Genomic DNA, 15,805 nt, shown 5'->3' with positions numbered 1-15,805 from the left:
AGCAAAACATCCTTTGGTGTTGGCTGTGCCTACCTATTTAAGTAGCCATCTGAAACACCGTTGATATTTTCCAGTTTCTGGAATAGTCCAAACACCTCATTCTGTAAATAGCAATATTTCTCAGAACCTCTGAAGTTAGCAAGCATGTCCTTAAGCTGGTTGAGAACTTCTGCAATGGCCTGCGAATCATTCTGTACACTCTGCCAAAAAGGAAGGAAAGCACCTCTTATTCGCTGCGTGATTTTTGAAAATTTATTTTTTATTATACGTAACTTCAGGTGGACAACCTCGAATTTTCATATACATGTGGGAAATGAGTACTCAGGTAAGCAAATTGATATATAATCACTTTCCACAGGTTTTGTGTAAGTGTGTGTGTATGTGTGTGTGTGTGTGTATGTGTGTGTGTTAAGAACACCGAAAATCTCTCTTAGCAAATTTCCTTTCTTTCTTGTGTGTGTGTATGGATGTGTTGTACTGAGGATTGAACCCAGAGGTGCTTCACCACTGAGCTACATCCCCAACCCTTTTTTATTTTAAGACAGGTCCTCACTAAGTTACTGAGGCTTGCCTTGAACTTGTGATCCTCCTGCTTCAGCCTCCTATAATATTATTTCCTGTAGTCCTCCTTCTGGAAAACTCTAGAGCTCTAGACTTCTCCTACACAACTGCAATTCTGTATCCTCTGACCTCCATCTCCCTGTCTCTTCCTGGGCCCACTTCCTGGTAATCACTCTTCTACTTTCTATTTTTATGATGCTGACTCTTTTTCTGGTTCCACCCATAAGTGAGATCATGCACTGCTTATCTGTGCCTGGCTTATTTCACTTAGCACTCTGTCCTCCTCCAGGTTCATTCATAACAGTTGCGATGAGCAAAATTCTTTCTTTTTTTAAAAAACTGCATAATATTCCACTGTGAACACGTCACATTTCTGACAATCAATGCTTATTACTCTGCAATACGGCTCCATGATTTTTAGGATCATTTTTGCCCTTAAAAAAAAATCCTCACTGTAGCAAAAGAAAACAGACTAATGTATTTGCCTATAAACATACTAACCAGGAGGCTTTAACTGATCACAGATGAATGGAAAAATACAGGCAGAATCGGAGTGGATCCCCACCCACCTTGAGCTCATTGATCTTCACGGTGATGTGGTGTGAAGACCCCTGGTCTGTCAGCAGGAGGTTTTTCAGTGACATCCTGCCCTCACAGTGCTCCATCTGCCTGCGGATCTTCTGGAGCTCCATCAGCAGCCAGGTCTCTTGCTTGTCACATTCTCTGTTGGTCTCAATGACTTTATTATGGTTGGCATCTTGGCAGGAACCAACGTGAGTGATTTCAGTTGTGGTTACTGGAAAAATAAAGGGGGGGGGCCACAAAAAATCAGAGAATTCCCAGCTGGCAGGGGGCAAGGCCTCAAAAAACATCGATACTGCACAAAATTAGGCCTACTTCCTTTGATCTGATTCCAGAAATCCAGTGTATGAAGGACTTTGGGTCCTTTGGATAAGGCTTAGTCCCCCAAAGATTCATATGCCAGAATATTGATCCTAATCTAACACTACTGAGGTGATGGGACTTCTAGGAGGTGGGGAGGCCTAGTGGGAGGTGATTAGATTATGGGGGCTCCACTCTCAGAAGGGATTAATGCCCCCTCTCTTGGCATTGGAGTAAAACTCTGGAAACTAGATCCGTTCTCCAGAGAGCATGTTGCTCTAAGTGAGGCCACCCCATGCATGTGGCCCCTTCTGCATGTGACCATGTCCCTTCCTGCTTCTCCTGTTGTGATTCAGTCAGAGTTCCTTCACCAGATACTTTCCAGCCACCAGAATTGTGAGCTAAATAAACTTTTTAAAAAAAAAATAAATTACCCAGTTTGGAGTACTCTGTTACAGCAACATAAAACAGACTAAGACAATATCTTTCAAAGAAATGATCTGATACAAGTTTCATACAAATGACTTTCTTTTTAACACCACATATGTGTTTGAGACAAAGAGAAAGATGCCCCAGGCTGACCTGTCTGGTGCTGGGGATGGCCAGGGAGTTGGATGACCAGGGTCTGGTAATGCTTCTGTGCATCCGTGAACTGAGACTGCATCTTCCGCTTGTCATCATCACCAAACATCTCGGAGCCCTGGCTATTTCTGATGAACTCTTGGTAATGTAACTCAAGGTCAGATATGGTCTTCATGTAATCTTCCTGCCTCATCGTCTTCAGCTGCAAGTTAAGTCAGGCAAGGTAAATCAGAAAGAAGTGATTTATAGGGGACCGAACCCAGAGTCCTGCACATTCTGAGCAGTCACTCTATCACTGAGCTACAATACCAGTCCCTCTTTAAAAATTTAAGACAGGGTCTCACTAGGTTGCCGAGGCTGGCCTTAAAACTGTGCTCCTCCTGCCTCAGTCTCCTGAGCATACGGGGTTAGAGGTGTGCACCACAGTGCCTAGTCTGATTTTTTTTCTATGGAATTTTTTTTCTTTAAATGAAATATTAGGGCACAGCAAAGCTTCTCTTACTATAAAAATGAGCAGGGAGGAGCCCCCCAAAAAAAACATTTGCCCATTCTGGTCCCTCTCCTTACTGATCCCTGATCCCCTAAAAACATCCCAAATAAGATTCTCCAGACAACTTAAAAACCCCTGATATATAGTAACTAGCATTTTCCTTGTTCGTCTGAGAGTTCTACTCTGCCCTGACTTCTGTGGTAATCAGCCATTCATGACTTCATGGTTCATTTTATCTAAGGAGAATAGGCTCCAGAATCTTACTTTGCCTTTCCACAGTTCATCAGGTTTCTTCAATCAGTATTTGTGCTTGTCTCATAAGTAGCCATGTGCTGACTCCTCCTGGCTGTTTTTGATCTGATTTTTTTTTTTTCCCCACAGTGCCAGGGACGAACCCAAGGCCTTGTGCATGCTAGGTAAGAGCTCCAGCACCGAGCCACCCTGCCAGCCCCTCCTGTTCTACACTGGACAGATCAGAGCCTCTATGGAAGGCTAAGCATCCTCACTTGATGAGATGCAAAAGCGCTAACTACCAGCTCACAGGTTTGTCTGGGGGGCTGGGGGTGGAGCTCGGTGCTCAGTGCTTGCTTAGTATGCACCAGGCCTTGGGTTTGAGTGGTCCTGGGGACGTACCTTGGCAATAGTCATGGCCCTGATTTTCTCGATGTCGATCATGCAGTAGTGCCAGGACACGAGGCTCTTCATGTTGATGTACAGCTGGTTCCACAGAGCCAGGATAGCTTCGTAGTATTGCTCAATCCTGGGAGGCGCAAAGGGAAAACAGGCTAGGTAGGACTTTCATACCTCAACCCACACCGAAATCTGATGTGCTTACCCAGTTGAAACAATCCCCTACAAAGTAACAGGCATGTGTTTAATTTCTAACACTGTCAACATTTCGATGGATGTGGACTTGTCTACTCCCTACAGAGTATGTGCTCAATTTGTCTACATTTTAATAGCTTCTTCAAATCATTCTGGATGAAACATGCAGTAGGATTTTGGGTGGTGTGTTGTTTGTCAGCAACTTTTGATGGACAGAGGTCTAATGTGGCAGGGCAGGCACATTCGATGCCAATGACAGCCAAAGTCTGTTCATGAGGACATGGGGACTCATTGAGCTACTCTCTCTATTCCACATATGGTTGCAGATTTCCATGCTGAAAGGTTTAAGAGAAACTTCTCTGTGTATGATCTTTAAAATGAATGTTCTATTAATAAGCAAGTATTGATATTAAAGGAATTTTACACTTGGGACTACATGCAAAATGAACGATTTGCTAACAAGAGAAACTTCAAAGCAAGAGCTTCAAAGAGTGTGACAAGTATTATTCACTGTGGCCCCCGCAGAGTCAGGTTTTATTATTTGTACCAGGGATTGAACCCAGGGGCGCTTAACCACAGAGCGACATCCACAGCCCCTTTCATATTTTGAGACAGGGTGTCGCTAAATAACTTAGGGCCTTGCTAAATTGCTGAGGCTGGCTTTGAATTCATAATTCTCCTGCCTCTGCCTCCCCAGCCGCTGAGATTATAGGTGTGAGCCACCACACCTGGCTGATTTCTTTTTTTAGGGTCTTCAACATAAAATTGCAAGACAAAGTAAAGGTGACCTTCACGTGGTCCCTTTTCTGGGAGGCAAATATGATTTAAAAAAAAAAAAAAGCTGATCTAAGCTTGTTGTCTCGGCACATTCCCCCCCCCACATCCCACCCCCCACACACACACACATGCCTGCCAGGGTGACCAGGTGGGACAACTTACTTGGAAGAGAGGTCCACGGCCAGCGGATTCGGGGGAGGAATGATCAGCCCAACAGAAGGGACGAGCATGTCCACGCCTCCGGGACCCGTCACATACCACTTGCTGCGCTCGTTGTTGTCCTTCAGGATGCACTCGTCCCCTTTGTGCACGATTTTCTGCAAGGAAACAGCCAGCACTCAGCTGTGTTCCCCAGAACACATTCTCATGTTTTTGTTTTTGTTTTCAAAGACAAACAGAGATGAAAACACATCAACGACGGAAATTGTTCCTTTTTGCCCTTCCCATGAAGCCGACCTTTATAAAACCCAACAATACTGATGCTTTCCATCATCCATGGGAGCCTGGAGGGTGCATTTATAAAGTGAGCTGCAAACTAAGTGAATTAGGGAAAGTGACTGATAATCTGGGGAAGTCACCAGGAACATAAGAAATCCTAACCCAAATCACTTGGATTTAGTATCTACAACCTTCTTTCTTAAAAAAAAAAAAAAACACCCCGCAATTAAAAAAAGAAATCTGTTAGTGAAGCAAAACTTCACCCTATGTGTTTCTATTTTCGTGAGTTCATGTTTTTTATATTAGACTTTAATATATTATTGAATATTTTAATATCAATAATCTAATATTGGCAGGAGGTGGGAGGGGGGGCAAGGGTCTCATTTGCTCTGCAAATCTAAAAATAAAAAGCATTCTGGTATTGGTGTCCTGAAAAATAACTTTTAAAATTATTTCCAGCATCTGAATGGCTTCGTCTATAAATTAACACCAGCCTCTAAATAGCTACATACATTTATAAATTAGCTCCAGTGCCTATATAGCTTCTCAAAATGGCTACCTAGGGGCTGGGAGTGTAGACCAATAGCAGAGCACTTGCCCAGCATGCACAAGGCCCTGGGTTCCATCCCCAGCATGACACATACACACATACACACACACAAGACTACTTAAAATATGACAACTATCTCACTGTTAAAACAGAAGAAACTTGATTTTTATGTATTTCAATTGCCACTCAAATTTCCTTCTTAATTCTCTCACCACACAAATTCTTAAAACATAACACATAATAGAACAGACTTCAATGTTTGATAAAGTTTATCTGATGAACTAATCATGTTTCTAAAATCCTCCACGATTTTATAAGAAAACAGAGCTGTGGGAATCATATAAATTACTATTAAAACCAAACCATCTTTCTATACAAATGCTTATATTGAAACCCAAGCCTGCAGAATCAGTGTGCTCAATTATTGCATAAAATTTGCAAAAACATTCACTTTAGAGGCAGCATACTACAGTCATATCTCATTTCTTTTGTCAGAAACATAAAGATGAGAATGATCACAAATAAATACATTTTAGGTACTAAAAAAAATAAAGGAGTATCAACCCTTAAAAAGAATTTTTAAAGTTCTCAAAATTATTGTCTTGAGTGGGGGTGTAGCTCAGTGGTGGATTCCATGTTTAGCATGACATGGGTTCTGGGTCCAATCTCAGCACCCAAAGAAAAAATAAGAAGAAAGAAAGAAAGAACTATAGTCCTAAGGATTGGCAATTATCTACTGACTCAGAAAAGAGTCACTGCATTTGTTCAATAGGTTGCTGCTTTATATATAAAAGACATGACTAGGCTACTTATTGAAACTGAGAATAAATTTTGCTCTCAATTGACAAAAGTCTTCATGAAAAGAAAAGGAAAACTTTCGAACATTTTGAAGAACTGTGTACACACCTGGTCTTGTTTGTAGTCACAGAGAGCTCTGAGGATAATGGGTTTATTGCTCCTGTAGTCTGGGTTCCGTGGTTTCAGCTGTACAATCTTCTTGGACTTGTTTACCAAGCTCTGTACCTGACGCTTGTATTCAAGAATTTTCTCTCGTTCTTTCTGCAATTGCAAATAAAATCATCCTTGAACATAGATGCCCTGAAATTTTTAGAGGAGATCTTCAAATGACATTGATGTAGCTACTATAACATTACAAATTAAAAGTCACTGTAATTGCATTAGCTGTAATAAGCCACACATTTGTCTGCAGGGAACAGGAGCACCTTTTATAAGCCTCTCCAGGATCTACGAAACCAAGAATTAAGCAGGCAGGAAAGAATATCCCTGTGCGAAAGGACCATGGTGATCAAATTTGAAGCATGTTTTCCCAAAGGGAAAGTAAAAAAGAAAGAAGAATTTCTGGGAACTTATTTACTTTGTGAGGAGTAAACTGTGCTCTTTGAACTTTTGTTTTCAGCAAATAATCTGGATTCGAAGGCAAATGAAACTCTCAACAGTAATTGAGCATGAAAAGTTCATTTTGAGAAAAGCTACTGAAAGACGAAGAAGACACTGGCTCAGGCTCTGGGCATGCACTGGGCAGCAATACCAATCAGCACTGCGGGCTGAGACTGTCATTGATCTCCCCTGGGAGTAGCTGCTAAGTTTGGTCTAAGACGGTACCTCCAGCTCCTTGATCTGTTCCAGAAGGTGCTGCAGGGGCATGTTCTTGTCACAGGGGTACTTCTTCCTAATGGAGTCTTGCAGGCCCTTCAGGTAGGATTCAGTAGACTGGGCCTCTTCAAAAAACTGTTAGGGATGAGAGTGAGCCTCATAAGTGACTAAATGAAAAGTGACTTCATAAGCAATATTAGGGATCTAGTTTGGATCTCAAATGGCCCTTAGAGGCCCATATTTTGAAGGCATGGTCTCCAGGGGGTGCGATTGGGTGGTGAGAGAATCTTTAGGAAATGGGGCCTACTGGGAGGTATTTAGGTCATTGGTGAGCATGACCTTGAAGATGACTGTGAGACTCTGAATATTCTTCTTCCTCCCTTTGCTCCTTGGCTAGTATGTAAGTGGTTTTGCTCCACCACATGCTCCCTACCATGATATCTGCCTCCATCACAGGCCCAAAGTAACAGAACCTATCAATCATGGACTGGAACCTCCAAAAATGTGAGCCAAAATAAACCTTTTCTCTTTATAAATTAATTATCTTGGGTATTCTGTTATAGTGATGGAAAACTGACTAATACAATCATTTAGTAGTTATGTTCGAGGACTCTCATCCCTAAGCCTCTCTTTGGTAAGTGGTTAAAGGAAAGAATTAGAACATTAAGTATTTATGTATGTGACAGCAAAAGACTCAGCAACTGGTTACAAATTATGCTTCTCTAAACTGAAAAACCAATAAATAGGATTTATGCACTATTTTGAAGATTGTTTTCAGGGCCTTTTAAAACATACTCAAAAGATAAGGTAGTAAGACCTAAAAGACAATGGGATTGTTAGTCATAAAAACCTGAAAGTAGGCAGCATTTTCTTTGAGATGAACATCAATGCATTTGGTGATCTGCAGAATCCAGCTCCACTGTGTCTGGAGAGTGTCCATATACGCCTGAAAGGAGAAAGCACCAGCTATCTTTCCCCACTCGCAGCACAGAGGCAGAGGTGTACCTTCCTGCATCAGTGGGTGGGTCTGACAAAAGCTAGGAAATACCTTTTTGTCTCTTCTAAGTCTACCAAACTTTGTCTAATGGTTGAAAACAGAATCTCCCACTAGAGAACTCTTGGTATGCAAGAAATCAAATTTTAAAGTTAGTTTTCATAAAGACCTACCATTGGGACTATTTAGTCAAAATAAGTCTTATCCAAATGGAGCAGGTACTGACCAATTAGAACAGACAATGGGGCTAGCACTGGAGTGATGTCCCTCTGCCACATCAAGCCCTGCTGCCAGACAGGTGCTAGATCATAGGGAGGTGGAAGCATCCAGGAGGAGAGCCTGGGGGCCTTAAGGCAGTGACTCTGACCACCCAATATGGAAGTTTCAATTCAACAACCAACATGGCCATATCGGTGCTACCACCTAATATCAGCCTTGAGCACAGCCCATGGATAGCTGTCTCTGGAAGAACTCAGCAAACTGCAGCCCAAGAGCCACATCTGGCCCACTTCTTGGTTTTGTAAACAAAGTTTTATTGGAACACTAAAATTAAACATGCTCGTTCAATTACATACTGTCTATGATGGCTTTTGCAATACAATGCAAAACAGAGTAATTTGTATTTGTATCTAAGATTTCCTAAAATGTCACTCTTCACAGAGCTGACCTCGATTTTGTCGGAGGCGGGGTGCTGGTTGAGGACGAGTTGGTCGCTTTCTTGTTTAAGCTTATTGAGCTCTTTTTCCTTGACCTCCAGTTGACTCATGCGTATCTATGGAAAGATAAAAAGCAAATTCTTTAGAGCAAGTCCCCATTTGACATCTATCACGCCCGAACATTTAGAGGAGGATAAGCACCGTACTGCATTTGGGAAATGAACGATGTCAAAGCATCATTGTGGGGAGCCACACTGAGTGACCACGCCTTCCAGTCCTGATGCACCTGGGGATCTGAAAGGTCACTGTAGTCTGGCACGGTAGTGCCATGACTCATGACTTGGTCTTTTCCCCTCACTTGGACAGCAAGCCAGTCTTCTGATAGGCATACCCCCGGAGTGAGCTACACTCACCTTTCTTTTGTAATCCTACCCCTTTTTCCTATTTGGGATAGAGTGTTCCATGGAAACTCCCTCTGTGTGTCCCCTTTTCTTCCTCTGCCTTTGGGTGTGGCCTTCTTAGATGTCAGTCAATCTGCTGACAGCAGACATCATGAAGCCAGACTCAACGTCCCCAAAACCTGACCCCTGGTCTCATTTGAATGGCTTCTCTCCAATAAAAGGGTTCAGCACGTTCTCATTCTCAATCTTTCTCTCTCTCTCTCTTTCCACGGACCCCTCGGGTCAGAGGAGCTGTCACGGGACCCAAAGAAAAAGGTATCTCTGTCTCTGGGTGATTATTCCGTGTGGCCCAGTTCACCTGGAGTGACCCTGAGTGTTTTAGTCGTAAGATGCAACACATCATGGTAGGTTTTCCTCAAGAATCACAGCATTTTTAAGGCTGGAAGGATGTTCGTGACAGGATAATATGGAACCAAGGCCTCAGATTGGTGACATTCCCTGTCAAAGATCATGCTGATAGAGTGACAGAGCTGTAATGAATACCAGTTAGGTATCCCTGACCAAAAGGCTTGGGACCAAAAGTGTTTTAAATTTTAATTTTTTTCAGATTTTTAGAAACTGACACATACGTAACGACATACTCTAAGGATGAGACCCAAAACTAAACACAAATTCCATTTCTATGCTTCATACACACCTTGATAGACATAGGCTGGAAGTAATTTTATATGATATTTTTTGTGTGCCTATGTTTTGTCTGCAACCTTTCACATGAGGTCAGGTGTGAAATTTTCCACTGAGGGCATCACATGGTCACTACAAAAGTTTCTAATTTTATTGCATTTTGGATTTCAGAATTTGGAATGAAGATGGCTCAACCTGTTCTAATTCCTAATTCCAGGTTTTAATCTACCATTAGAACAGTTGCTACCCCACCCTAGGTTACCTGAGTGAATAAATTCTCACCCAAGCTAATGAACTACTGTCTTCTGGGATATTAAACAAACTCATTGGGAAAAAAAAAGTTATTTAGCCAAGTGCAGTAGGGTACACTTGTGGTGCCAGCTACTTGGGAGGCCAAGGAAGGAGGACTGCTTGAGCCCAAGAGTTCGGGACCAACCTGGGCAGCATAAGAAGGCCGTGCCTCTTAAGAAAAAAACAACAACCAAAAATGTATTGCCTCTCTTACTGCTATGAACAGCTTTCAGAAGAGGAATCGTTTTTCCGAGGCCAAATTACAAGTGACGATTACATTATTAAAAGGCCACTCTCCCCACCCAGCAGCTCCCAGGGCAACAGCCTGGAGGCCACGCCTATAGCTCCCGGGGGAACTTACCGAGAAGGCCTCCTGTTTCTGGGCGATGTTGGTGTTCTTGTCGCTCCAGTCATACAGCAGCTCCTCCTCCTCGCAGTCATTGATCCACATGATCTCTCGGGAGGTGGCCTGGATGATGCTCTGCAGCTGTCGCAGGTGATCCATCCTCTCAAAGGACGCTTTCTGCAGAGCAAGTTCAGAAGAAGCATTAGCATAACACGAGCAGATGAAGAGTGGCCTCTGCAGACTTCATAGATAAACCCCGGTAGCTCCTTCACCAAAATCATTCCAAGACCAGGTAACGCCTATAAACCTGGTGCACAGTCACTGACCACCTCGCATGGGAACAGGACCAGTCCAAACGTGTGATGAATGGGACAGCAATGTTAGACTCCAACAGCCTAAACCCTGAGGATTTTTTCCTTCTTCTTTTTTCATGATGCTGGGGGTTAAACTTAGGGCCAGGCAAATACTCTACCGCTGAACTTCCATCTCCTAAAGGGTCTTGATTCAGATACCAAAGTTTGCATCTGATAGTTTTAGACAATAAGGAGGGAAACAGGACTCTAGTTTTTCCTACTGTCACCTTCCCCTGCAATATTCAAGATGCCATCCCAGCCCCAAGAAAAAAAAATGTTCTGTCACCACTAGCCACATTATTGTGAAAATATTGCTGCCAACAAGGAAATGTAGGAAAAGTGAAGATAAAGTGACACAAATAGGTAGAAGAATGGAAATCTCTCTGCTTATCAATCACCTGATTGATACAGAATCTGTCATATGATGGGAATCTGATGAGAAAGTATCTAAAGAAAATACATCATATTTTTGCTAATACTTCAAAAAGCTGCAATTCAAAAGTGGCAAGACTTTACTGCTTTAGCTGTAAGTATTTATTAACAAGCATCATTTAGGTAACACAACTTGAAAATAGAATAGTTGTAGGCACCATCTGCAGAAAGAAGAAAATACTTTCAGAATTTACTTCTAAAGGAAACTTAGCAGGAGCAATGAAATTAGCATCCATGAGCAAGGAAGTAAGAATACTTCCAGGGTCTTCTGGGTGACACTGAGCAGGTGCCTCACCCCAGGAAGTGAACAGTATTGTATTGAGTGAGAAACAAAGACTACGGGCAATTCAGAAATAAGTCGACTTACCAGCAGGTTTTCATACTCCTCTTCCAACTGGTAGATGGCGGACTTCTCACGCTAAAAGATGACAAAAAGCAAGTCATTATTTAATTCTCCTCTTGGGTTTGTAGAGAAAGAGCTGCCCTTCGAAACCTCCTTTTTTGTCCATTCTGGCCTCAATAGAAAGAAGTATTTGCTCTATGAAGTCTTGGACCCCTGGGGACCTTCTCCCAGGTGTTTGGAAAGCAAACCTTCACTGGGCTGGTAGCAGGGCCACAAAGTAAAGGCCTGACCTTTGTCATTTAAAGACTCACTAGTTGCAACTTAAAAAAAAAAAAAAAGTCTGAAAATATGATTTAGGTTGTCCTAGATCTTGGAGAAAGGAGGGGAGAAAGTTAATCAGGTCCTTAAGTGGACAAAAATAAGGCCCAAAAGGGGGAGGGGGTAGAAGCTTTGATCTACGTGGAAAAGTTAGTGATTTAAAAGTGTAGAGATACAAGAGGAAACCGAGCACCTAAGACCAGATTCATATCTTATGGGTCATTCTCGACCCAGCTGCAAGTCTGACTTTCCTCGAGCACTGAAGAGGTGTCAGGAAACCCACCTAGCAAAGGACTCTCCAAGGTCACGAACGGTATGATCATCACGTTTTCTCCATGAGAAGTGATGCTCTGCTTTCTGCAGAAACGGACCACCCCCACCCCATCTCCCCCAAAAGCACTTGTGTTCAAACTGCAAACAAATGAGTGCTCTCATGCTCTCGTCCTTGGGATCAGCTCCTCCTCAAGATCCAGAAGGTCTATCTGGCTTCCCTTCCCCTTTATGAAATGGGATTTTAAAAAATTTCCAGTCTCTTGGGAAAGACAGAATAGACTGTCTCAGACAAAATTGTCCATGAAAGTGATTACTCAATCCTTCAGTAGGGTTGTTTTTTTTTTTTTTTTTTTTGGGGGGGTGGGGCGGATTCTAAAATAGAACAATGAAAAGTACCAAGTCGGCTTTAATCTTGTCCAGCTGCCAGCGGTAGTCTCCAATGGCGTTGTGGAGGATCCTGTGGCTGTTGATGTGCTGCTCCACCGAGGCCAGGTCCACTCCCCAGGCCACCAAGTCCATCTCTGCCTACAGAGGGAAGGAGAAGAGATGTGCCCTTCAGTGCCCTTGTTGGCAACTGACTTGAGTTTTCTATGGTCTCAGGGATAAAGAACCAGGAGACAAACACAGCTCTGCTTCAGATGAAAGTGAAGACGCTCCGCTACTCGGGAGGCTGAGGCAGGAGGGTCGCTTGAGCCGAGGCATTCAATACCAGTCAGGGAGAAAGGAAGGAAGGAGGGCGGGAGGGAGGGAAGGAGGGAGGAAGGAGAAAAGAAAAAACAAAGCAAGACTAAAAATGTAAATATCAAGTATGTTTGAAGCGAAAATATTTAGTAAAGTTTCAAGATTTCCTAACAACAGGGATTGCCAAATACATTCCTTGCCTTATTTGGACTGAGGAAGAAATTCAGAAATGGGTTCCTTGAAACCTATATCATGACTTCTGAGAAAAAAAAAATCTATATGTATACATGCAAGTTTGTGTGTGACTAGATATTAGTGTGTGTGCATAGATGTATAGGAGATAATGATGCTATAAAATATCCACATGCTTCTTTATTCAGTAAGTTTTAAATGTACATCAAAAATCATTAATGAAACATAATTATTTGGTGCTTCCCAAGCTCAAAACAGTGAACCGAAAAGCATTTGTCATTGTTTATTTCTTTAAATTATTATTATTATTATTATTATTATTATTATTATTATTATTATTATTTTGCAGTACTCTGGCTGGAACCCATGGCCTTGCACATGACTACATGAGCACCCTACCACTGAGTGACACCCCAGCCCTAAATTATTTTGATAAATGTTCATTGTTGACTCAAAAGCCCAGCAGTTATCATTCCCTTTCCAGATGCAAAACTCCCTATGGCCCACTTCAAAAGAAAGTTACTATATAAACTCAAAGTCTTCATTTCAATTAACGTTGGCAATGTTAAGATTGTGGACTTACGTTAGCTCTTTACAAAGTTAAATCTAGCTAGATTTATTATTTGGATCTCAAATCTAAGAAGGCTGAACAGAAGAAAAAAAATCAAATGCATAGTTCCACAAATTTTGTTCTGGGGCAAGTCTATTATTTCATCCTTCTTTTGCATGAGTACATGTAAATTTCCAAATCACCTGTACCATCTCCTGGGCATGCCCGGGGCCAACATTCCAGGCTGGCATGTCAGCAGGAACACAATGCAGATTGTTCTTAAGCCACATCCATGTTCTAGGGCACTTGGCAAAGTGTCAGAAAGGGGAGCCATTTCAGAGCCAGATCACGGAAGGTTCCCTTCCCAGGGGACTCTGACCCTTGTCTCCCATGGCTGTCCTGGCTTGTTCAACAGAAGCAGCAGGTGTGTGTGCTGGGGAGATAGGGAGGTGACTGGGCTCCCGCTCACACTATTCTCTACCGACCAGGTGTATCCTATCTGGCTCGTCCATCAGCAGAAACCCAAGTCTCGGAAGCCACACAAACCTGCCCAGGAGGTGTGCGCTGCTGGGGAAGAGGTTCCCTTATCAGCAGAGCCTGCAGCTGGGTCTCCCTGGAGGAATGAGGAATGCAGGCTCTGCAAGGGAGAAGAAGGAATTGGGGGCAAAGGGCCAGAGGGAATCCCAGGGTGAACCTGCAGTTGAGAGATCAAACAGCTTTTGGTTTGTAGGGAGCTATGAGAACCACCTGCTGGATCTGAAAGCATCCCTCATCACTGACTCAGAAAATGGCATAAAACTGAGTCTCTGTGATGATGCCCTTTCTGACATTTAAAAATGTGGAGCCATTACTACAAAGCATTCTTCCAAAGCAGCACCCGGCAGGAATACAGAAAAGGGCAAAGTATGAGCTGTCGTTTTATACAACTGTCATTACCGACTTGGAAGACATTCAGCTGTATGATGCTTCATAATTAATTTGGTTCAAAGGCTGTTTTGCCTCCCATTAAGGATCCTTAAGGTGTGGTTCAAACCCCATCAGTTCTTCCTGTCACTGGGGCTGGAGCACCACCACCCCACCCCCAGCAAAGCAAAAAAATTTACTACAGCTCTCACATGGCAACAATTGGGCAATGTGGGTGTACCTTATTTTCTTCAATAATTTTCATCTTCAGATTTATGGCTCAGAATTTTTGAGACCTCCATTTCTGGCACAGTGAGTACAGATAAAATCCTCAGGAAATGTACATCCAAAGATTTGATGGGAATTTGAAAACAGGCCAAGAGGTTTATATTTAAAGTTTCTAAGGTTATTCCTAGTTTTTCCTCTCTGTACACCACCTTCTCTAATACTTACAGACTTTATGAAAAATAGGAGACAAGGTTAACTGAATGAATGAGTGAATGAAGGGAAAGAACAGATCCCCAAATTCTAAAAGTCCAGGTGCAGCAGAGTGGTCCCAGCTACAGAAGGTCTGCCTGGGCCCAGGGATTGAGAGCAGCCTGGAGACACAGTGAGACTCAGTGTCAAAAAAAAAAAAAAAAAAAAAGTGGCTGCGAAATTTTTGAATGAGTGCTAAAATGGTCCTACAACCCACCAAGCTCTTAGAACCACAAGGCTGTTGCATAACAATCTCTCCACAGGGTATCATTCTAACATATCCACCTTCTCAGGAGAAAGATGGTTCATTGGGAGTAGGTTTTCATTATAAAATTCCCATCTCCCCGATTATGGCGTAGTTACCCTGCCACCTGTTCATTATAGGGCATAATTAGTACATAAAACAACAAAACAATAATTAGCATTGAAATAGACATTGGAGAAACCCCGGTTCTAGGGAAAGGATCAACACATACTTCTGCTGCCACTATTTTAATTCACTCCCACACCAGTGATGTGAGGGTTGCCCAACCAGACAACTGACACTTCAAAACCACCAGGCAGGCCACCGAGGAGCCCAAACCAGAACGTCCATTTTGACGGTTCCCAGCACTTCCAATTTGTGAATACTTTAAATGAACCACCACAATATTCTTCTTCTTTTTTTTCTAAGTACCTATCTGCAACATAGATGAGGTCAGTTACCTTGGTAGAACAATGATGTGATTTAGCAGGCAGACACAAGCGGTCATTGCCACCTGAAGTCCTTGGTGACCAGAACCCTGGGGCTCACCCACCGCTCTCTACACAACTAAGATACCTAGGTTTGGGGGTCTAAGGACCAACACTTGTCCCTCTGGGCGCTGCTCACCCTTTGTTGTCTCATCCATCCTAAACATTCGCCGGTGAGACGCTTGGTGAACTCATCCCACCCGGAGCCACTCTGACAAGTGTATCCTCCTCCGCCCTTGGAGCTGGCCCTTCGGACTCGAGGAACACTGATGGCTTTGTAAAGGGCTCGCATTTGCTCCTGGAGTTGCAGTAGCCTGAAAGGAAAGAATAGAAATGATATCATTACAGGAAAACAGCCTATGAAAACACATTCAGGACCAACCCCCCTCTCCGCATCTCCTTTGGGTCCATGTAGAAGCCACCAATGTTTAATTTGAATATTTATTTGCTTTATCACATG

The 15,805-nt window shown here is 42.8% G+C and overlaps 1 protein-coding gene across 3 annotated transcripts in view; it reads right to left on the bottom strand.

Moving 5' to 3' along the window:
* Window positions 1-15,805, bottom strand: part of Dsp (desmoplakin) — a 46,738-nt gene that overhangs the window by 13,166 nt on the left and 17,767 nt on the right. For all 3 annotated transcript variants that reach the window (XM_027948174.3, XM_027948172.2, XM_027948173.3), the window contains exons 4-16: window positions 15,485-15,659; window positions 12,207-12,335; window positions 11,244-11,294; window positions 10,107-10,268; window positions 8,381-8,485; window positions 7,570-7,665; window positions 6,729-6,854; window positions 6,012-6,164; window positions 4,280-4,434; window positions 3,149-3,275; window positions 2,026-2,227; window positions 1,131-1,357; window positions 34-200 (exon numbers count right to left, since the gene is read on the bottom strand). In XM_027948174.3, the coding sequence (XP_027803975.2) occupies window positions 34-200; window positions 1,131-1,357; window positions 2,026-2,227; window positions 3,149-3,275; window positions 4,280-4,434; window positions 6,012-6,164; window positions 6,729-6,854; window positions 7,570-7,665; window positions 8,381-8,485; window positions 10,107-10,268; window positions 11,244-11,294; window positions 12,207-12,335; window positions 15,485-15,659 (1,875 nt within the window). The remainder of the gene's footprint in view (window positions 1-33; window positions 201-1,130; window positions 1,358-2,025; window positions 2,228-3,148; window positions 3,276-4,279; window positions 4,435-6,011; window positions 6,165-6,728; window positions 6,855-7,569; window positions 7,666-8,380; window positions 8,486-10,106; window positions 10,269-11,243; window positions 11,295-12,206; window positions 12,336-15,484; window positions 15,660-15,805) is intronic.

The sequence above is a fragment of the Marmota flaviventris genome, chromosome 6, assembly GCF_047511675.1.
Source record: "Marmota flaviventris isolate mMarFla1 chromosome 6, mMarFla1.hap1, whole genome shotgun sequence".
Classification (NCBI taxonomy): Eukaryota; Metazoa; Chordata; class Mammalia; order Rodentia; family Sciuridae; genus Marmota; species Marmota flaviventris.
This window is presented reverse-complemented; position numbering and strand designations above follow the sequence as displayed.